The sequence below is a fragment of the Balaenoptera musculus genome, chromosome 3 (genome assembly GCF_009873245.2).
Source record: "Balaenoptera musculus isolate JJ_BM4_2016_0621 chromosome 3, mBalMus1.pri.v3, whole genome shotgun sequence".
NCBI lineage: Eukaryota > Metazoa > Chordata > Mammalia > Artiodactyla > Balaenopteridae > Balaenoptera > Balaenoptera musculus.
This window is the reverse complement of record NC_045787.1, coordinates 75,473,387-75,497,497: the sequence shown is the minus strand read 5'-3', so window position 1 is coordinate 75,497,497 and position 24,111 is coordinate 75,473,387. Positions and strand designations below refer to the sequence as shown.

The 24,111-nt window shown below is 38.3% G+C and overlaps 1 protein-coding gene across 9 annotated transcripts in view; it reads left to right on the top strand.

Annotated features, from left to right (window-relative positions):
• The window catches only part of MCTP1 (multiple C2 and transmembrane domain containing 1), a 558,214-nt gene that overhangs the window by 236,660 nt on the left and 297,443 nt on the right, over positions 1 to 24,111 (top strand). For all 9 annotated transcript variants that reach the window (XR_005019457.1, XM_036848826.1, XM_036848822.1 and 6 more), the window contains exon 2: positions 21,588 to 21,702. Coding sequence is in view for 8 of the 9 variants with exons in the window: in XM_036848826.1 (XP_036704721.1) it covers positions 21,588 to 21,702 (115 nt within the window). In the remaining variant the exon portion in view is untranslated. The remainder of the gene's footprint in view (positions 1 to 21,587; positions 21,703 to 24,111) is intronic.

Sequence of the window (24,111 nt, the reverse complement as noted above, 5' to 3'; positions counted from 1 at the left end):
AATCATACTCAAGCAAGAACATTCCAATTCATGGGCAAAGAGTTCTGAAGATCTGTGAAAATAGAGAAACCTCAACATTTATCCTTGACACACGACTTCCTACAACTGCTCAGACTTTTCTGCTTTAAAGCCCTTCCTTTGTGAGTGTGTTTTAAAGCCTCAGCTAGATACGAATCTTTCATACCACCTAGTTTATGTTCTTATCTGTAATTAGACTGTCATTTTAAGCCTACAAAGGCAGGATTCAAATATTGCATGTTCACCATAGGATCCTAAGTTTATTTAAATAATCTTGACAACAACTCTATCAGGTAGGAACCATTTTTATCCCTATTTTTTTTAAACGTTTCTTTAATTAATTTATTTATTTATATTTATTTTTGGCTGTGTTGGGTCTTTGTTTCTGTGCGAGGGCTTTCTCCAGTTGCGGCGAGCGGGGGCCACTCTTCATCGCGGTGCGCGGGCCTCTCACTATCGCGGCCTCTCTTGTTGCGGAGCACAGGCTCCAGATGCGCAGGCTCAGTAGTTGTGGCTCACGGGCCCAGTCGCTCCGCGGCATGTGGGATCTTCCCAGACCAGGGCTCGAACCCGCGTCCCCTGCATTGGCAGGCAGATTCTCAACCACTGCGCCACCAGGGAAGCCCCCTATTTTTTAAGGTGAGAATCTAAGCTATTGAGTGATGGAGCCAAAAATTAAAAAAAAAAAAAATCTGACTGGAATCTGCTCTGTTTTATTTTGAAAGCAAGAAGGAAATTTGGAAGTAATATAGATCAACCTCCTCTTTCTACAGATGAGGAATTGAGGGTCAAAGAGAATAAGTTATTTGCCAGAGATAATGAAGTTACTTTTATGGATGAGTAGGATGTAAAACCAAAGTCTTATGACTTAGAGCCTAATGTGTGGTCACTGGGCTCCTCCTTCTCAGTTACCTGCAGTTAAAATGTTTACAGTAGCTGTACTAGAAAATTATTTTTATTAAGCATAATTATTGTGTAACTGTATCCCTTAAATACGTCACCCTCATTTTTCTCATCTGTGAAATGAGAGAAGGGTAAGAGGATGGTGAGATGGGTTAGGTTAATCAATCACTAACATGCCTTCTATGAAGTGTATCATTATACTTATTGAGCAAAGACCAAATTAGAACGGTTGCCCCTACCAAACACTAGGGTATCTACACAAAAGAATTAGCCCTACAGAACTTTTTAAAATTAAGCTCATTATTTTAGAGTATTTTTAGGTTTACAAAAAAGTTATAAAGATAGAAAGAATTTTCATATACCTCACGCTCAATTTCCCCTATTGTTAACATCTTACATTCTTATGGTACATTTGTCACAACTAATGAACCAATATCGATACATTAATATTAACTAAAGTCCATCCTTTATTCAAATCTTTAGTTCTCACTCAAGATCCTTTTTTGTTCCAGGCTCGCATCCGGGATACCACATTTTATTTAGCTTTCATGTCTCCTAAGGCTCCTCAAGGCTGTGACAGTTTTTCAGACTTTCCTTGTTGTTGATGACCTTCACAGTTTTGAGTAGTATGGGTCAGATATTTTATAGATGTCCTTCAATTTGAGTTTTTCTGATGTTTTTCTCATGGCTAGACAGAGGTTATGTGTTTTGGAAGGAAGGCCACAGAGGTAAAGTACCATTCTCATCACAAACCATCAAGGGAACATACTATCAATATGACTTATCAGCACTGATTTTAACCTTGATCACCTGGTTGAGGTAGTGTTGGCCAGGTTTCGCCACACTGTACTCTTCGGAAGGAGGTCACTATGTGTGGACCACACTTAAGAGTTGGTGACCAACATCCTTGAGGAGCACTAGCTACGTGAATTATTTTGAATTCTTCTGCACTGTAGACTTAGCCCTTCCTCCCCATTTATTTATCTATTTATTTATTCAAATCATTTACATATATCAGTATGGAATCATGGTTATTTATTTTATACTTTGAGTATAATCCAATACTATGTTATTTATTTTGTTGCTTGAAAACTCTTCTTCTGCCAGGGTTTTCAAATACAGTAAATAATTAAATAAAATCACAACTTTCACTGAAGGCTACTTTGTGCCAGGCTCCGTGGAAGTTCCATGTTTGTGCTTCGGTTATACCTGTGAGGAATCACTTGATATTTGCACAACTGAGGGTATGAGATCCTGCTTCAACCACAGCTGTGCACCTGTGGCCATGAGATTGTTTAAAGGGATAAAATATGCATGAGTTTCATATTAAGCTCATATGTCAATGAGAGTGGTACACTGATATGCTTTGCCCAGTGTGAAGGCGTTTATTAAATCAAAGCAAATTTATAAAACTCCATTCCATAGAATCCTTAACACTGCTATCAAAGGGTAGAGGCAGCAGAGAATAGTATTATTTTTATTTTCAAGTCTTGAAATTATTAGAACAATACATACTATACATGTGTAGAAAATCTGAAAACTTCTGAAAAATAAGAGGAAAGAAAAATTACCTTTAATCTCATCGTCCGTAGAATAACCCCTGTTTACGTGTTGTTATATTTCCTTCCTTTTTTTTCAATGCATAGATATATTTAACCTAGTTAATTTCATTCTGTATGCAGTTTTGCATTATACTTTTCACCTCACTGTTTTTTCCTAAGCATTTGCACGTGTGATTAAAAATGGTCCTCCATTTTAAGTGACTCAGTGAACAGAAGAGGTCAGAGCCTGAGAACAGGCAGGAGGTTATGGCAGTTGATATGCAGAAGATAATTATGGTGTAGACTGGAGTGATAGAAAAAGTTGACCAAAGAAACATGTTCAAAATATAATTGTTAGAACTTCACCATTGCACACTTGGGTCCAGGTATAGTTGGTGCTAAGTTTCTAGCTTAGGTGGATGGGCATTCCATAATGATGCCTCAAACCCACATCCAGAGCAAAGAGGAGAAGCAGCAGGTTGGAGAAAGAGAGAACTTCTCATTTACTGCCATGAAACACCTCTTGTCTAGTTTTTCCATGTTGGCGTTTAAACTTTACGTGCAAAACTGTCTCCATGATAGTCTTTGAAGGAAAAGAATGTGTTCAAACATCTTTCTTTGTTCTCCATAACATTGATTCTGTGCTGGGCATCCAGTAGGGGACTGAAAAATAGTAACTGAGTGAGTGAATGAGTGACATGCTGAATGAAGATGAGGTGAACTTTGGGTGTTTGGGGTACTGTGTGGGGGGTGGAGATTAATTACTAAAATTTGCTAACTTCTTTTTCAGAAAAACTGCTATCACCATGGTTTCCTCCCAAGAAAACCAAGTGTTAGAATAAAAGTAGTAGTAGAGGTCATGTTATTTAGAGCTGTTTCGTGTTCTTTTTAAAGATACCTGTATAATTTTACTGGAAGGAGTGATAGGACATTCACACAAACTTGATATCTGATAGAAACACTAAAATCTTACTTTGATTCTTTGGTTTTTTTCCTGGCTTTCCTTTGAAATAAGTAATAGAGTTGTGAAAAAGAAACCCAATGAAAAGTAGTTGTATTCACAGAAAAAAGAAAAATTATAGAATTATTCCAAAAAAAGTAGATATATGCATTTAAGTCTAATAAGAAGGTTTCTTTGTTCATCACAAAAGCTGGTGAGGCTTTGGATCTGTGTGAATGCATAAAAACACTGGAAGTATTTTTCAGCAAAATCCCAAATGTTTAGCATCAATCTAACATCTGTTACACAAGATTCTCTCTCTGAGATTGTTAGAATCTCAAAAATTCAAATCCTCTAAAAGGAAATGTTTTCCTCTGCATATGATCCCCAATTTTGGAAATAATAGAACTAGCTTAATCTGTTTAAACATTCATTGGTAGAAGTATTCATGGCAAGGAGGATAACATCAATAAACAAGTTAGTATATTACGCCTTTTTCTGACAAGTCTTTTCTTCTCGAGGTTGGGTTTTTTGCAGGTAGCTCTGCACTTTTTAATGCAGTTTGGTTTTCTTTGGGGAAGAAAGAGCATGCTGGGGAACTCACCAAAAGACAAAAGGTCAGAAGAGTTAATACAAATAAAATCTATCATGCTCTCAGGTCTCACAAATATTATTCTGGTGAAATGGTAAAGATAATAATCACTAAGTAATATAATAGTACTGAAAGCAGAAGAGTCAACCCAAGCATGATCTACTTTCTAATCTCTAATTAACCATTAATAAACACTAGCAGTAGTAATACATATATAATATATATTATTATTTGAAAAAATCAGGAAGAAGCTACTTTGCATTTGTAAATCACTGGACTCTTTACAAAGCACTTTAAATTACATGATTTCTTTTAATTTTCACAAGTGTCTTTTTTTTTTTTTTTTTTAAGAAGAAGAAAATTAGGCTCATAGAGCTCAGAGCAACTTAATAATATAACTAGGTCTTGTATACAGGTCTTTGTGTTTTGACTCCTGTAATCTTTCCTCTAGTTTATAATAGCTCTTCTCATCACCCACCCCCAAATAACTACTTATATTTAAATAATTTCTTACATTTACAAAGCATTTTTACATATTTCATCTCATAATCAAAACAGTCCTTTGTAAGGTATTTTATCACATTTTAAAAATGAGAAAAGAAAGGTGCAGAGGGGATAAGTATTTTTGGCTGAGATTAAATAGTTGATATCAAGCCTGCCCTTTCATCATCAGAATTTGCTTCTTGTTACACAAGGCTTGGTTATAGCGTGTAATTATAAAAGGGCGTGGTCCATGTACAAAAGGGTTGGGGAAAGAGAATTTTTTATTTGCTTTCCTTTGGCTCAGGTTATTTTATATACCGTATGTGTAGGTGGGAAGGCTCTCAGTGATAATGAAGTGATGCTGCAGAGAAGCAATTTAGCGGACAAGCCCAGCGTGAGTAATCAGTGTTGTGGGAATCCCAGAAAAGATATTTGGGGAGTGCTGAATTTCATACTTTTTCAGCAGCAGTTAAACATTGCCATTTAGTGGGCCCTGAGAATTTATAGATCCATTTCGTTTGGGCTATTGCAAAATCAAAGTCCCAGAATTAAACCCAGGGTTGCAGTTCAGTTCGAAAACAAACTGTAGTAAAGCTTTGATATGGCCAGAGGATCAGCCTTTTCTGCTTAGTTTATCTTGCTGGTTGCCTGAACGCTAACATATTAAGTACATGTATAACACTCACATATAACCACGTATAGCAGTTTACCTGGGACAGTTTTGTTTATGCCTCTTTACACCGTATAATTGTCAATAGCACTCCCTTTCAGTCTCTGAAGTCTCCCAGTTGGAATGATAAATTATATGGTTACCTTAACCTAAGCCTTTTCCCCAGTTCTTGTTGAAAATATTCATAAAAACACAAAGTTTTCCTCACTTAGTAACTGAGGAGCAATGGCCTGCAATTGGACCTCTGTCTGGGTGGTGAGCTGGCACTGCAGGGGCATCTGTGTGTGAGCATCATGACCACTGCACAGTACTGGGGAGGAAGAAGTTGAAGGCATGGGACCATTTCTGCCTGTCTGCATCCTTTCTCCACAGCTCACTTTCTCCAGTAGCGCTGTTCTCTGGCAGTTCATGGCCATCCACTGTCATCCGGCTGCTTTCTTGTTTCTGTGCTTCTTTTGCTCATTCTTGTTGCTCTTTTTTCTCACTCGATTCTGTAGTCAGAGCCAAAGACTCACTTCACCTGTCTTTCACCAAAGGAGGTGAGAAGGTGATGGGGGGTCAGATAGAGCTCCAAGAGCACAGAGCCCAGAGCAGCCTGCCCTCTGTTCCCAGCTGCTCCGGGCCTTCAGCAGTGGGAGTTCACAGATCTTTACTCTCCTGCCCAGCTGTTTATCAGACTCTGCTTTGGTCAGTTGATCTGTCTATATGTCCTACTACAAAGTTATACTCTACCCTCTACTATATATATATATATATACCCCCCCATACTTAATTATAATTGTAGCAGCTGTTTTCCGATTTGGGGTTATCTGTGGGCCATTATGGCCTCTCCAGTCTGTCTATTATTACCCTTTGGCTTTAAAAGGCACTTTCAACTTCTTCTCTCTGAACTTGGTCCAAACAACCTTTGCCTAATAACAGTTTTGCTGACTAACAACTTATCACTGACCAGCCTATTCATCATCTGCCTCTAGTTCAGGTACCCAGCTCTGGAATAATCAGCTGTGAACAAGGGGCAAGGAAGTTAAGTTTACAAAGACTCAAGCATAAGCTGTCCTTTCCGATGGGGCTGTGGATTAGACAGGCACTATGGCCAGCATATTTAGTGGGGGATGCCCATTGGTCACCATAGATTTTCCTCATTTTGTGTGGTTTCAGTTTTTGAAGTCATTTACTCAGTTGACCTCTAACTAATTATAATGTTCCCTTGACAGGTGAATCCTTGAGCTTCATTGAACTTTGAATATCCCAGTGACTTTTGAGTTCTGTTTTTTGAAAATTGAGTTTTAAAAACCTTTTATTTCTACTTGATGGCAGTTTCACTGTGCAAATATTTCTAATGTCATGGAAACTAGGAGAGATGACTAAGTACCGTTGAACAAAATTCATCACATCAGAGATGCAAAGAAATAAAGGCCTTACTTGGGGTCTTAGAATTGTAATTTGGGAGACACAGATTCGAGTAGGAGTCAAAAATGTGTTCCAAGGAGGAGAGAAAAGGCAGGGTTTTATAAAGGCAAACTTCAGGTTTGCAAAAATTGCAAAGGTTGCAAAAGTTGTTTCAAAAGAATTATGATTGGTTGCTGGCAAACTGAAGCTATTCTTATGTATACATATTTGGTTGCTAAAGGCTATCACTAGAGAAAGGTGGAAGTCTGGTACTGTGACAAGTTGCAGGTTTTCTTGCAGTGTCCTTAGAATATTTGTGGTTTGGCCCAGTTCAAAAGTTTATGGTTCTAACCAGTGAGGACGTGCACAACCTTGCTTCCTTGATGGTCTCGAGGCTCCATTTTAAATAGCTCTCTTAGCAATACCGACTCCATTTTGAAGTCCCTTTTTCCACAGTAGAAAGTGGTAATAACTAAGTAGGAATCCTTAAGGATACCTCTTGATATCCCTGACGAGGTTGTTAAATTTTAAAAGTTAAAAACTTCAAACCTTTCATGAAGCTTTCCACTTTCATGAAGTGGATTTTGTTGATAGACTTAGAGCTGCACTGAGCGTGGCCTGAGCATGTGAAACAACTTAACCAGTCTACCATCCACTGGGCGCGGCAATACTAGGAACACCCAAGAAAACCTCCTCGAATGCAGACTTAGTTCTCCTTTCCTGTACACTGCTACAATAGCTACTTCCTATTGATAACCACCCCAGCTAACCCAGTAACCCCTTTTTTCCTGTAATGAAAATCTTAAAGAGGCCAGGCCAACCTTGAATTCATCATCACCGTTATATCTTCTGGTGGAAGCTTTCTTCACTTAGGTAAAAAAGCCTCTTAAGCAGCAGAACTCAAAGTCACAGGGACCATCATATTGATTCCCATAGATATTCCCCAGGTGTTTCATGATATAAATTTTTAAAGTCTGGAAATTCTTTGTGTATAAACTTTCTCAAAGATGTGCTTTTATAATTGGCACAATGGGTCAAGCTAGTGTGCATATTGAAATCATCTGAGGATTTGTTAGAAAAAAATACTAATACCTGGGTCCGACCGCCAAAGTTCCTGGGTGCCTAGCCAAAGACCTCAAGGTTGAGGACCACTAGGCTATATAAAATGAGGGAAAGAAGGGTTTAGTATGAGGAAATTTGACATCACATGCATGGTAACTGTCCTAGTTCAAGCAAGCCAGGAACATTAGAAGAAGGGTTTCTGTAAAAATGGTGGCTTATTAGAGTAGAAGATGTGGGTGCTCTGGTCATTATAATCCTTCTGAATGCTTCCTTTCACATTCTCATGGTCCCTCTCTTCCACAGTCTTGTTCTGACTTTCCTACAAGTGACCTGATAAGGCTGCAAATTTCACTTATGTTATAATTTTCAGTTTCAAATATTGCATCTGCTTTTTGGCTTCGGCAGTCCCAAAACTTAATTGAGCGTTGTCATAGAAACCTCTAACTGTGCCTAGAACTCCGAATTTAAAAATTTGAGCTTCTTTCTTTTACATTCCCACCAAAGTATACAGGGATTCCCTGGTCTCTCTGTCCTCACCAGCATTTGTTATTTTTTATTATTTTCATAGTAGCCATTCTAACAGGCACGGTTTTGGTTTTCAGTTCCCTGTTGATTAGTGATGTTGAACACCTTTTCATGTTCCTCTTGGCCATTCATATTTCTTCTTTGGAGAAATGTCTATTCAGGTCCTTTGCCCATTTTTTAATCAGTTTGTTTTTTTGCTATTGAATTGTATGAGTTCCTTATATTTTACGTATTAACCCCTTACCAGGTACATGGTTTACAAATATTTTCTCTCATTCCATATGTTGTCTTTTCATTTTGTTGATTGTTTTCTTTGCTAGGCAGAATCTTTTTAATTTGATGTAGTCCCACTTGTCTATTCCTGCTTTTATTGCCTGTGCTTTTGGTGTCATATCCAAAAATTTATTACCAAGACCACTGTCAAGGAGCATTTTTCCTATGTTTTCTTCTTGAAGATTTACAACTTCAGGTCTTGCATTTAAATCCTTAATCCATTTTGAGTTGATTTTTGTATATGATGTAAAATAGGGTTTAATTTCATTCTTCTGTATGTGGATATATATATTTACCAATACCATTTATTAAAGGTGCTGTCTTTTCCCTACTTTATATTCTTGATGCCCTTATAGAAGATTAGTTGACTGTATATGTGTGGGTTTATTTCTGGGCTTTTTATTCTGTTCCATTGATCTATTTGTCTGTTTTTATGCCAGTATCATACTGCTTCAATCACTATAGCTTTGTAGTATAGTATGAAATCAGAAAGTGTGATGTCTCCAGCTCTGTTTTTCTTAAGATTGCTTTGGCTATTCAGGGTCTTTTATGGTTCTATGTGATTCGACAATCCCTCTCCTAGGTACTTATACAAAGGAATTTAAATCAGGATCTCAAAGAGATACCTGCACTCCCATGTTTATTGCAGTATTATTCACAATATCCAAGATATGAAAACAACATAAATGTCCATTGGCAGATGAATGGATAAAGAAAATTTGGTATATACATACAATGGAATATTATTCAACCTTAAGAGAGAAGGAAAATCTGCCATTTGCAACAACATGAATGGACCTGGAGACCATTATGCCAAGTGAAATAAGCCAGTCACAGAAAGACAAATGCTGTATGATTTCACTTACATATAGAATCTAAAATAGTAAAACTCATAGAAGCAGAGAGTAGAATGGTGGTTTCCAGGGGCTGTGAGGAGAGGAGAAAATGGGGAGGTAATGGTCAAAGTGTACAAAATTTCAGTTACGCAGGATGAATAAGTTCTGAGATCCACTATATAGCATAGTGCCTATAGCTAACAATACTGTATTGCATACTTAAAATTTACTAAGAGGGTAGATCTCATGTTAAGTGTTCTCACCACATGCGCGTGTGTGCGTGCACACACACACACACACACACACACAAATGATAATAATATAAAGGGCGTGGGAAGAAACTTTGGAAGGGGTTGGATGCATTTGTGGCCTTGATGGTGGTGATGGTTTCACAGGTGTATACTTATTCCCAAACTCATGGAGTTGTACAAATTACGTACATACAGCTTTTTACATATCAATCACACCTCAATAAAGTGGTTAAAAAAATAGCACCCATCTAAATATGGGACATGGCAGTTTAGCAAGGGGAAGAGTATTTGAATTTCCTATAATAGTCACTAAATAAATGTTAAATCTGAGAAAACATAAAAAATATTTTAAATGACAAAGTTTGTTTTAGAGCTGTGTGAGTGCCTGGTACTTCAGACACATCTTTCCTAATACATCCTTACATTTGAGAACTTAATAAACATTTGAAAAAGATACTTTATACCCATAAAAATTATATTTCTAGTATCCCTCCATAATCCAATTTTCTTCTTGGAACCATTTCACTGAGCCTGAGGGGAGATGTATCTCTAGATCTGTTTAAGTTCTTGACTTTCTTTTTTGCTAGAGTTGGGGGTATCCTTGGAGGTTGACACAGGGGTGGCCTGGAACTTGCTCTTCCTCTCTTTTCTGCTCTCTGCTGCTGACGTTACCAATCTCCCAGGAGCTCAGCTCAAACTTCTGTGTGACTCATCCATCCCTTTCCCGTATCCCCTACATCTTGTCAGTTGACAATTCAGTTGATTGACTCTCCTCAATGTCTCAAATTCATCTTTTATTTCCATTTCCACTGACCAGATCAGGCCCTTGTGACTTAAACTGGACTGTCGTAAAACCTTTTAAATAATTCCTGTATCCACAGGATTTCTCTACTCTCATCCATCCTACAGAGATAAAAGGCCGAGTTTCCTCCTCTCTGAAATCTAATCACTTAGTCCAGAACAGGAAACATGAAAGGTAGGCGATAAATGAGTCCTGTGGGATATCTGCACTCCCACATTTATTACAGCATTATTCACAATAGCCAAGATATGGAAATAACCTAAATGTCTGTCATAGAGGAATGGATAAAGAAAACGTGATCTATAAATACACACACACACACACACACACACACATACACACACACACACACACACATACATATACACAAAATGGAATATTATTCAGGCTTTAAAAAGCCAATAAATGTAAGTCCAATTGTTAAATGAGTCCTGGCTATACTGCTTCTCTCTTCAAGAGCCCGTGATGGTTTCCTGTTGCCCACAGGTTGAAACTCTTCTCAGGCTGGCATGACTGAATATCAGTCTTCCTTTCCACCTTATTTCTCACACAATCCAATGACACACCCTCTTGTGACTACTCACCGTTGGGCTTGTGTTGATTTTCTCATCCTCCCTTCTTCCAAATCTTTACTTGTCAAAGTCCTACTCCTGTTTTCAGACTGCTCTATTGTCATCTCTGTGAAGCCACCTCAGATTCTTTTCCCACAATAATTGGTCTTCTTTCATGAATGACTTAGTAACTCCATTATATCACAGTCTGTCTTTAAGGATAGCTCTTGAGTGGACAGGGTTTCATTTTAAGTGCAATTTTGATCAATTGTTAATGTTGGCCTAAAGCATTGTATTGAGAAGGTTTCTTTTGATAGAAGGTGCCAAAACAGATTAGATGCCATACACGGGCACAGGAGAGGAGAGAGAAAAAAGTGCCCATGGAGTAGCCAACTTTGTTATAGATCCCCATGTGTGTGTCTACTCAGCTAGATCACATGCCCGTAAAGACATTTTCTATCCTCATAGTCTCCATCACATTTTGTGTTCAATTGGATGCTTAAACACCCTATTCCCTGTTGTTAAAAGTTTACAATCTAAACTGGAAAATATGACATTTTGAGTTATAATGTGATAATGGGCAAGAAATATAAAGTGCTAATGAAATGATCCTTGAAGGCTGGATAGGAGTACATAGCGAACAAGATGGGGAAGGTGCTGTACATCCAAAAGAAATGAAATCAGTTTCTTGGAGAGATATCTGCACTCCCACATTTATTACAGCATTATTCACAATAGCCAAGATATGGAAATAACCTAAATGCCTGTCATAGAGGAATGGATAAAGAAAATGTGATCTATAAATACACACACACACACACACACACACACACACGTATACATAAAATGGAATATTATTCAGGCTTTAAAAAGCCAATAAATGTAAGTCCAGTGAAGTCATCTCTTAACTAGGTGTTGAATTCTCAAACAGCAAAAGTGGAAAATCTGATATAATTAAAATTACCTTTGGAAATTCCTTTATTTGCTCATGTAGTATACATTTTAAAATGTTAAACCAGATGCTCTGTAAATTATTCGCTCTAAACTTCAAGAAGCACTGAATAGAGCAGTGAAAGCTACAAAAAAATAAAGATATCTGAGCATTCAAACTTCTCTGACTTTAAGGTACCTGTCAAAACACTAGAAGAGGATGCAAGGTCAGTAGAAAATTTCTACTTTCCTATAGATTTTATTCCATTTTTTAGAAAGTAATAAATCTACATTTAATATTTGTTAGTGGATTTGTTTATTTTGAAACAATGTATATATATATAATAGAGCCTCAAGAAAGGCTTAGAACATACTAGGAGCTTAACAAATGTTTGCTTTATTTTAATTTAAATCTTGCTTATTTGTTAAACCCAAATACAAACTGTTCTTTGAAAAGGCATTCAGAAGACGTTGGTTGGCTTCCTCTTTCCAAGTGGGAATCATCTGTGTGGTCCAGTGAAGAGCTATCACTCTCTTACCATTTATGCTAGTTTGAAGACACCTTACCATAGTGCTGGAAATGTGTTTTGAAGAAAGATAATATTTTTGCCCATGAAACTTGAAAATTAGTAACATCCTGTGCTGACTAGGATATGGGAAATAGACACTTGCACACTTTCAATAGGAGTGTGAACTACTTAAAACTTTTTGGAAAAATTCATCCTATAAGAGAAATAAAAACACAAGTTCTTTCAGTGGCAAATACTGAAGCCAACTCATATGTTCATTATTAGGAAAATAATTGAAGAAATTATGACAGTCCCAACACTGTGGAAAATCATGTACCTCAAAAAAAAAATAGATCTATGTGTATTGATTAGAAAAGTGCCCATGATATTTTTCTTAAGTTAAATAAATTGTGAAATAATAAGCAAAATGTATTACTTTGCTCAAACAAAAACTGGAAACTCAACCAGAGAAAAATTAACCTGTATGTATGTGTATTTGTATAAGACGTTCAAAATGTAGAAGGATATACCCTAAATTGTCAAAATTGGTAACCCCAAGGAGGTGGGGCAATTGGATGTTTGAGGAAAGTGAAAGAAAATCATTTTACCTTTTACTCCTCTCTTGTTTGAAGGCCTGATCCAAATTCTTGGTTAAAGGAATTAAAAGAAAAGAAAGAAAAAAAGGAATTAAAAGAAAAAGACAACCGGGAGATGTAACATGGAAATGAAGTGGATGGGATTTGGCAACTATTTCGATGTGGGAAGAGGGAAATGCTTGTAGATTTCTACCCTGAGTGGCTGGCGGAATGGTGCTATCATTCATAGAAACAGGGATATCATGAAAAAAAGTGAATTCTTTTTTACTGCTACCAGAGGAGAGATGATAAGTTTAGGTTATCAGTCACAGTTGTGCTGCTTCTTATTTTAAATGACAACTGCTCTCATAGGAAATCCCCTCATCTTGGTCTTGAAACATTAAAAAAAAAAAAAATGCTTTCTAGCTGTATTTCATGTAAACTATAGAATTAAAGAGCTGGAATTGTATCTACTATTTTACCTTATCCATGCATATTATTCCAAAACAAAAGTATATATTTTTTTGAATTGGAAAAAAACTATAAGGATTTAAAATCACCTCGAACATGTGAAGAAAAGTAAGTTTTCCTGTTGTATTCAATGTGGCAGAAAGTATAAAATATGACCTGTAAAATTTTTACTCTGTGTTTCTCTTATGTTGTTTTTCTTTTAAACATCTTTATTGAAGTATAATTGCTTTACAATGGTGTGTTAGTTTCTGCTTTATAACAAAGTGAATCAGTTATACATATTCATATGTTCCCATATCTCTTCCCTCTTGCATCTCCCTCCCTCCCACCCTCCCCATCCCACCCCTCTAGGTGGGCACAAAGCACTGAGCTGATCTCCCTGTGCTATGCGGCTGCTTCCCACTAGCTACCTATTTTACATTTGGTAGTGTATATATGTCCATGACACTCTCTCACCCTGTCACAGCTCACCCTTCCCCCTCCCCATATCCTCAAGTCCATTCTCTAGTAGGTCTGTGTCTTTATTCCCTTCTTGCCACTAGGTTCTTCATGACCTTTTTTTTTTTCTCCCTTAGATTCCATATATACGTGTTAGCATACTGTATTTGTTTTTCTCTTTCTGACTTACTTCACTCTGTATGACAGTCTCTAACTCCATCCACCTCATTACAAATACCTCCATTTCATTTCTTTTTATGGCTGAGTAATATTCCATTGTATATATGTGCCACATTTCTTTATCCATTCATCCGATGATGGACACTTAGGTTGCTTCCATGTCCTGGCTATTGTAAATAGAGCTGCAATGAACATTATGGTACATGACTCTTTTTGAACTATGGTTTTCTCAGGGTATATGCCCAGTAGTGGGATTGCTGGATCGTATGGTAGTTCTATTTGTAGTTTTTTAAGGAACCTCCATACTGTTCTCCATAGTGGCTGTATCAATTTACATTCCCACCAACAGTGCAAGAGTGTTCCCTTTCCTCCACACCCTCTCCAGCATTTATTGTTTCTAGATTTTTTGATGATGGCCATTCTGACCGGTGTGAGATGATATCTCATTGTAGTTTTGATTTGCATTTCTCTAATGATTAATGATGTTGAGCATTCTTTCATGTGTCTGTAGGCCATCTGTATATCTTCTTTGGAGAAATGTCTATTTAGGTCTTCTGCCCATTTTTGTATTGGGTTGTTTGTTTTTTTGTTATTGAGCTGCATGAGATGCTTGTACATCTTGGAGATTAATCCTTTGTCAGTTGCTTCATTTGCAAATATTTTCTCCCATTCTGAGGGTTGTCTTTTGGTCTTGTTTATGGTTTCCTTTGCTGTGCAAAAGCTTTTAGGTTTCATTAGGTCCCCTTTGTTTATTTGTGTTTGTATTTCCATTTCTCTAGGAGCTGGGTCAAAAAGAATCTTGCTGTGATTTATGTCATAGAGTGTTCTGCCTATGTTTTCCTCTAAGAGTTTGATAGTGTCTGCCCTTACACTTAGGTCTTTAATCCATTTTGAGTTTATTTTTGTGTATGGTGTCAGGGAGTGTTCTAATTTCATACTTTTACATGTATCTGTCCAATTTTCCCAGCACCACTTATTGAAGAGGCTGTCTTTTCTCCACTGTATATGCTTGCCTCCTTTATCAAAGATAAGGTGACCATATGTGCGTGGGTTTATCTCTGGGCTTTCTATCCTGTTCCATTGATCTATATTTCTGTTTTTGTGCCAGTACCACACTGTCTTGATTACTGTAGCTTTGTAATATTGTCTGAAGTCAGGGAGCCTGATTCCTCCAGCTCCATTTTTTGTTCCCAAGATTGCTTTGGCTATTCGGGGTCTTTTGTGTTTCCATACAAATTGTGAAAATTTTTGTTCTAGTTCTGTGAAAAATGCCAGTGGTAGTTTGATAAGGATTGCATTGAATCTGTAGATTGCTTTGGGTAGTAGAGTCATTTTCACAATGTTGATTCTTCCAATCCAAGAACATGGTATATCTCTCCATCTATTTGTATCATCTTTAATTTTTTTCATCAGTGTCTTATAATTTTCTGCATACAGGTCTTTTGTCTCCTTAGGTTTATTCCTAGATATTTTATTCTTTTTGTTGCAATGGTAAACGGGAGCATTTTCTTAATTTCACTTTCAGATTTTTCATCATTAGTGTATAGAAATGCAAGAGATTTCTGTGCATTAATTTTGTATCCTGCTACTTTACCAAATTCATTGATTAGCTCTAGGAGTTTTCTGGTAGCATCTTTAGGATTCTCTATGTATAGTAACATGTCATCTGCAAACAGTGACAGCTTTACTTCTTCTTTTCCGATTTGGATTCCTTTTATTTATTTTTCTTCTCTGATTGCTGTGGCTAACACTTCCAAAACTATGTTGAATAATAGTGGTGAGAGTGGGCAACCTTGTCTTGTTCCTGATCTTAGTGGAAATGGTTTCAGTTTTTCACCATTGAGGACAATGTTGGCTGTGGGTTTGTCATATATGGCCTTTATTATGTTGAGGAAAGTTCCCTCCATGCCTACGTTCTGCAGGGCTTTTATCATAAATGGGTGTTGAATTTTGTTGAAAGCTTTCTCTGCATCTATTGAGATGATCATATGGTTTTTCTTCTTCAATTTGTTAATATGGTGTATCACGTTGATTGATTTGCGTATATTGAAGAATCCTTGCATTCCTGGGGTAAACCCCCCTTGATCATGGTGTATGATCCTTTTAATGTGCTGTTGGATTCTGTTTGCTAGTATCTTGTTGAGGATTTTTGCATCTGTGTTCATCAGTGATATTGGCCTGTAGTTTTCTTTCTTTGTGACATCTTTGTCTGGTTTTGGTATCAGGGTGATGGTGGCCTCGTAGAATGAGTTTGGGAGTGTTCCTCCCTCTGCTATATTTTGGAAGAGTTTGAGAAGGATAGGTGTTAGCTCTTCTCTAAATGTTTGATAGAATTCACCTGTGAAGCCATCTGGTCCTGGGCTTTTGTTTGTTGGAAGGTTTTTAATCACAGTCTCAATTTCAGTGCTTGTGATTGGTCTGTTCATATTTTCTATTTCTTCCTGGTTCAGTCTCGGCAGTTTGTGCATTTCTAAGAATCTGTCCATTTCTTCCAGGTTGTCCATTTTATTGGCATAGAGTTGCTTGTAGTAATCTCTCATTATCTTTTGTATTTCTGCAGTGTCAGTGGTTACTTCTCCTTTTTCATTTCTAATTATATTGATGTGAGTCTTCTCCTTTTTTTCTTGATGAGTCTGGCTAATGGTTTATCAATTTTGTTTATCTTCTCAAAGAACCAGCTTTTAGTTTCATTGATTTTTGCTATTGTTTCCTTCATTTCTTTTTCATTTATTTCTGATCTGATCTTTATGATTTCTTTCCTTCTGCTAGCTTTGGGGTTTTTTTGTTCTTCTTTCTCTAATTGCTTTAGGTGCAAGGTTAGGTTGTTTATTCGAGATGTTTCCTGTTTCTTGAGGTAGGCTTGTATTGCTATAAACTTCCCTCTTAGCACTGCTTTTGCTGCGTCCCATAGGTTTTGGGTCGTCGTATCTCCATTGTCATTTGTTTCTAGGTATTTTTTGATTTCCCCTTTGATTTCTTCAGTGATCACTTCGTTATTAAGTAGTGTATTGTGTAGCCTCCATGTGTTTGTATTTTCTACAGATCTTTTCCTGTAATTGATATCTAGTCTCATAGCGTTGTGGTCGGAAAAGATACTTGATACGATTTCAATTTTCTTAAATTTACCAAGGCTTGATTTGTGACCCAAGATATGATCTATCCTGGAGAATGTTCCATGAGCACTTGAGAAAAATGTGTATTCTGTTGTTTTTGGGTGGAATGTCCTATAAATATCAATTAAGTCCATCTTGTTTAATGTATCATTTAAAGCTTGTGTTTCCTTATTTAGTTTCATTTTGGATGATCTGTCCATTGGTGAAAGTGGGGTGTTAAAGTCCCCTACTATGATTGTGTTGCTGTCGATTTCCCCTTTTATGGCTGTTAGTATTTGCCTTATGTATTGAGGTGCTCCTATGTTGGGTGCATAAATATTTACAATTGTTATACCTTCCTCTTGGATCGATCCCTTGATCATTATTATATAGTGTCCTTCTTAGTCTCTTGTAATAGTCTTTATTTTAAAGTCTATTTTGTCTAATATGAGAATTGCTACTCCAGCTTTCTTTTGATTTCCATTTGCATGGAATATCTTTTTCCATCCCCTCAGTTTCAGTCTGTATGTGTCTCTAGGTCTGAAGTGGGTCTCTTGTAGACAGCATATATATGGGTCTTGTTTTTGTATCCATTCAGCCAGTCTGTGTCTTTTGGTGGGAGCATTTACATTCAAGGTAATTATTGATATGTATGTTCCTATTCCCATTTTCTTAAATGTTTTGGGTTTGTTATTGTAGGTGTTTTCCTTCTCTTGTGTTTCTTGCCTAGAGAAGTTCCTTTAGCATTTGTTGTAAAGCTGGTTTGGTGGTGCTGAATTCTCTCAGCTTTTGCTTGTCTGTAAAGGTTTTAATTTCTCCATCAAATCTGAATGAGATCCTTGCTGGGTAGAGTAATCTTGGTTGTAGGTTTTTCTCCTTCATGACTTTAAGTATATCCTGCCACTCCCTTCTGGCTTGCAGAGTTTCTGCTGAAAGATCAGCTGTTAACCTTATGGGGATTCCCTTGTGTGTTATTTGTTGTTTTTCCCTTGCTGCTTTTAATATGTTTTCTTTATATTTAATTTTTGACAGTTTGATTAATATGTGTCTTGTCGTGTTTCTCCTTGGGTTTATCCTGCATGGGACTCTCTGTGCTTCCAGGACTTGATTAACTATTTCCTTTCCCATATTAGGGAAGTTTTCAACTATAATCTCTTCAAATATTTTCTCAGTCCCTTTCTTTTTCTCTTCTTCTTCTGGGACCCCTATAATTCGAATGTTGGTGCGTTTAATGTTGTCCCAGAGGTCTCTGAGACTGTCCTCAGTTCTTTTCATTCTTTTTTCTTTATCCTGCTCTGCAGTAGTTATTTCCACCATTTTATCTTCCAGGTCACTTATCCTTTCTTTCTTTTTTTTTTTTTTTTTAAATTTTTTATTTATTTATTTATTTATTTACTTATGGCTGTGTTGGGTCTTCGTTTCTGTGCGAGGGCTTTCTCCAGTTGCGGCAAGCGGGGGCCACTCTTCATCGCGGTGCGCGGGCCTCTCACTATCGCGGCCTCTCTTGTTGTGGAGCACAGGCTCCAGACGCGCAGGCTCAGTAATCGTGGCTCACGGGCCTAGTTGCTCCGTGGCATGTGGGATCTTCCCGGACCAGGGCTCGAACCCGTGTCCCCTGCATTGGCAAGCAGATTCTCAACCGCTGCGCCACCAGGGAAGCCCCCACTTATCCTTTCTTCTGCCTCAGTTATTCTGCTATTGATCCCATCTAGAGTATTTTTAATTTCATTTATTGTGTTTTTCATCATTGCTTGGTTCCTCTTTAGTTCTTCTACGTCCTTGTTAAATGTTTCTTGCATTTTGTCTATTCTATTTCCAAGATTTTGGATCATCCTTACTATCATTATTCTGAATTCTTTTTCAGGTAGACTACCTATTTCCTCTTCATTTGTTAGGTCTGGTGTGTTTTGACCCTGCTCCTTCATCTGCTGTGTGTTTTTCTGTCATCTCAGTTTGCTTATCTTACTGTGTTTGGGGTCTCCTTTTCACATGCTGCAGGTTCGTAGTGCCCGTTGTTTTTGGTATCTGTCCCCAGTGGCTAAGGTTGGTTCAGTAGATTGTGTAGGCTTCCTGGTGGAGGGTACTAGTGCCTGAGTTCTGGTGGATGAGGCTGGATCTTGTCTTTCTGGTGGGCATGTCCACGTCTGGTGGTGTATTTTGGGGTGTCTGTGGCCTTATTATGATTTTAGGCAGCCTCTCTGCTAATGGATGGGGCTGTGTTCCTGTCTTGCTAGTTGTTTGGCATAGGGTGTCCAGCACTGTAGCTTGCTGGTCGTTTAGTGAAGCTGGGTCTTGATGTTGAGATGGAGATCTCTGAGAGATTTTTTCCGTTTGGTATTATGTGGAGCTGGGAGGCCTCTTGTGGACCAGTGTCCTGAAGTTGGCTCTCCCACCTCAGAGGCACGGCCCTGATGCCTGGCTGGAGCACCAAGAGCCTTTCATCCACACGGCTCAGAGTAAAAGGGAGAAAAAATAGAAAGAAAGAAAGAAAGAGGATATAATATAGTGAAGTAAAATAAAGCTATTATAAAGCAAAGCTATACAGACAAAATCTCCCCCAGAAGCATATACATATACACTCACAAAAAAAAAAGGAAAAGGGGAAAAATTAATATATCCTGTTCCCAAAGTCCACCTCCTGAATTTGGGATGATTCGTTGTCTATTCAGGTATTCAACAGATGCAGGCACATCAAGTTGTTTGTGGAGTTTTAATCCGCTGCTTCTGAGGCTGCTGGGAGAGATTTCCCTTTCTCTTCTTTGTTCGCACAGCTCCAGGGTTTCAGCTTTGGATTTGGACCCGCCTCTGTGTGTAGGTCGCCTGAGGGCGTCTGTTCCCCGCCCAGACAGAACGGGGTTAAAGGAGCAGCTGCTTCGGGGGCTCTGGCTCACTCAGGCCGGGGGGAGGGAGGGGTACAGAGGAGGCGGGGCGAGCCTGTGGCGTCAGAGGCCGGCGTGACGTTGCAGCAGCTTGAGGCGCGCCGTGCGTTCTCCCGGCTAAGTTGTCCCTGGATCACGGGAGCCTGGCCGTGGCGTGCTGCACAGGCTCCCGGGAGGGGCGGTGTGGAGAGTGACCTGTGCTCGCACACAGGCTTTTTGGTGGCAGCAGCAGCAGCCTTAGTGTCTCATGCCTGTCTCTGGGGTCCGCGCTGATGGCCGCGGCTCGCGCCTGTCTCTGGAGTTCGTTTAGGCGGCGCTCTGAATCCCCTCTCCTTGTGCGCCGCGAAACAAAGAGGCAAGAAAAAGTCTCTTGCCTCTTCGGCAGCTGCAGACGTTTTCCCGGTCTCCCTCCCAGCCAGCTGCGGCGCGCTAACCCCTTCAGGCTGTGTTCACGCCGCCAACCCCAGTCCTCTCCCTGTGACCGAAGCCCGAGCCTCAGCTCCCAGCCCCGCCCGCCCCGGCGGCTGAGCAGACAAGCCTCTCGGGCTGGTGAGTGCTGGTCAGCGCCGAGCCTCTGTGCGGGAATCTCTCCGCTTTGCCCTCCGCACCCCTGTGGCTGTGCTCTGCTCCGTGGCTCCGAAGCTTCCCCCCTCTGCCACCCGCAGTCTCTGCCCGAGAAGGGGCTTTCTAGTGCGTGGAAATCTTTCCTCCTTCACAGCTCCCTCCCACTGGTGCAGGTGCCGTCCCTATTCTTTTGTCTCTGTTATTTCTTTTTTCTTTTGCCCTACCCAAGTACGTGCGGAGTTTCTTGCCTTTTGGGAGGTCTGACGTTTTCTGCCAGCGTTCAGTGGGTGTTCTGTAGGAGCAGTTCCACGTGTAGATGTATTTCTACTGTATCTGTGGGAAGGAAGGTGATCTCCGCGTCTTACTCTTCCGCCATCTTCTCCAAGAATCTCATGTTGTTTTAATAATAGTTATTCCTCTTGCTAGTGCATTTATAACTCAATGCCTAGTATATTGTCGCTAAAGATATTCTATAGAGGTAGGCTTGCAAAGATTTTTAGTTCTAGAAATAGCTTGTGCACCTTTAGTCCATAGAAAGCAACATTAGGAATTTAGCCCTACTGAGAATTTATTTCTTGCAAGTACTGTCAAAATGCTGGTTGAATTTATTTCTGTATAATTGCATCATATTTTATGTTGGGGCTAAAATAGACATGGGTAATCCATCAGTATGAGCCCCTTTTCATGGATAAATTAATCAACAAAATCATCTGAATAAATCATTTTACTTTTCAATTCAGTTACCCATACCTTTATTCTCCATTCATCACTGATTGTGTTTTTACTTCAGACACTATTTCTTTGTTAGTCTTTCTTAGTTGAATTATGTGGGACTTTCCATGGGAAATGTTTTTGATATTTTATGTGTTATTCTAATCTGAGTTAAAACATGAATTCCTATAACTACTGTGTCTTTATTTTGAGTCTAAAGAATTTCATGAATTTCAAAACCTTCAGAGAACTGGGTGATTATGATGCTGTGTGAATTCATAAGATGATTTATTATATTGACTAATTCTTGGAGTTTGCATTTAGCTACACATGGTCCCCCATTGGAGGAAATAAAATAGAGATAATAAATTTAATATTTTGTATATTTTTCTTGGTTTTCAGAAAATAAATACTGCTGGAACCAGTAATGCAGATGTCCCCTTGGCTGATCCCGGAATGTACCAATTGGACATTACATTAAGAAGGGGTCAGAGTTTAGCTGCCCGAGATCGAGGAGGTAAGAACATAAGAAAAATGTCACCTGGAAGCTTATTCTCTGTGTTTTTGACAAACTTTGTTTTCCTTGTGGCTGCTTAAGTTAAAAAAAAATCAACTATAATATCAGTTTTAGAAGTTTCGGTTCAATGATGTGGCTCGAAATATCGTCTGACTCCTGTGACTGTAGAGGAAGAGGTTATGATGCAAATTCGAAAACTCTGAATTGTTCCAACCCAAACAGCAAGGTCCCTACCAAACTGCTGACAAATTAGACTCTACATTATATATAATTAGTGACATAATCAGTTAAGTAGATGAAGCACATTTTTGAAGCCATATCAGAATTCACCTTTTCACAGACCTGAAAATCTTTTTGCTGCATAGATTTGCTCCATTGAATCCCCTGAAACTGCAGAATCTTGGACTAACATCTCACCAAAACTTTGGAGCAAGTGATTTTCTGAGGCTTGGTTGGACCTGGCAATAATCTCATGGTGGATTAAACAGGTCTCTGTAGTCCATGATGAAGGAAAAGACAAGACAAATACTCTTTAGTTCCTGGATTCCATATCACAAGGCAATCTCCTGATGAACTTACCTGGGGTACGTTAATTATTCCTTGAACCCTGGTTAGGGGCAGGACAAAAGATAGACCCTAACCAGACCGTATAGCATCTTTTGCACGTTTTGAAATAACACCGCTTCGGGATGTGGAGATCTGAGGGCCTACATTCCTAAAGGAAGCTGAATTTGGGTGTAATTCCTCCCACTAAGAAGGAGGAGATCCCCTGAGCTTCTAACTCATTGTCAGACGACCTGCAGAGTGCTCCTGGCATCACAGGATCTTGTTTTTCTCCTCCCACTCTTTTTGACATCCATACTTAGTCAGTGAAAGGAACCAAATAAGACCATAATTTGTAATTTTTATCTCCTGTCTCTACAAAAATAAACTAGAGAAAATGAGTAACATAACAGTGGGTTTTGTAAGATTAGAGATGATACAAATAATAGATTTAATGTTTAAGTACAAACTAGTAAATATCAGAATATTCTTAATGAATGAAGGTATGATTAGAAATGTTAGAATTTAAACACAGGGGGGATTTGCAAAATTAACCATCGGGTTTAGTAGCTGAGGACAAATGTTTATGGAATTGAACTGCTGGTCTCAAAAGAAGTTACAATTAGCTAGGAGGACAAAAATAATGCTATTAACATAGTATTATTTCACTGTATTTATAAAACATTTTTTAGTCTTCAGAGCAATCTTAATTACATTACATTACAACATTTGATCTAAAACGGAATTGAACCAGGCATCAGGAGATCAAAATTTTAGTCCTAGATACGTCCTCCCAACAATATTAAATACATATACACACGACTATTTATTGCAGAATTTTTTGTAATTATAAAATGCCCATAAATAGAAGAGGTGGTGAAATAAGCCATGGTACACCCACATGATGAAATAATATGCAACTGTAAAATAAATAAGGAAAATCTTTAGGAATTGATATGGAAAGTGTTACAGGATATATTATTAAGTGAAAAAACAAAGTGCAAAGGGTATCAACATTATGAAATGTTTTAGGGAAGAAAGAAGGGAGTATAAGGGATTATGCATTATCTGTTCATTTCTCCAAAAAGAAATATCAGAAGTAAAATCCAGAAATGAATGAGATCGATAACATAACATAATATCGGTAAGAACAGGTGTCCAGAATGTGGGATAGGAATGGGGTAAAAGGGGTAAGGAGGAAGTTCTATATGCATTGTTGACAAGAATGTCAACAATATACTTGTTACTATACAAGTAAACTTTCTTGTATAGTTCTAACTCTTTAACCATGGCAATATTACAGAAAGAAATGAATGAGTGGATGGATGGATGGATAGATAGATAGATAGATAGATAGATAGGTTCCTGCATCCTGTTGATATCTATAACCACACCTCAGGGGAATGGGAATAAAACAACTAATCTAAGTGATTAAGTAAAACCATATTTGGGTTATACACTATAAAACTGAAGACGAACAGATCGATATATAAATAATGTACTTCAGAGAATGATTTTCAATTCTGAAACTACTTACTGCATATGCTAGGAATGAGCAACTAAGTAAGTACATTGTAGATAAGAAGAGTCAGATTTCTTACTGCTGGAGAGAGAGGTCAAAGACATGGAATGGGGGGAAGCTAGAATGCACCTTGTTGTGTTAGAAAGGTATCAGTATGAACTGATGGTTTCTAATATATTTATAGATAGATAGCAATTAAGATGGATAGAGATGTATGTGTGATCTCTCTGCTGAGAGGGCCTAGAAGCCATCACAAAGGTGTAATGACAAAGTAGAAATCCACATACTTTTGGCCCAGATCTTGGTTTCTAAATACAATTTCTCCAGTAAAAGTAAGCAGGGCT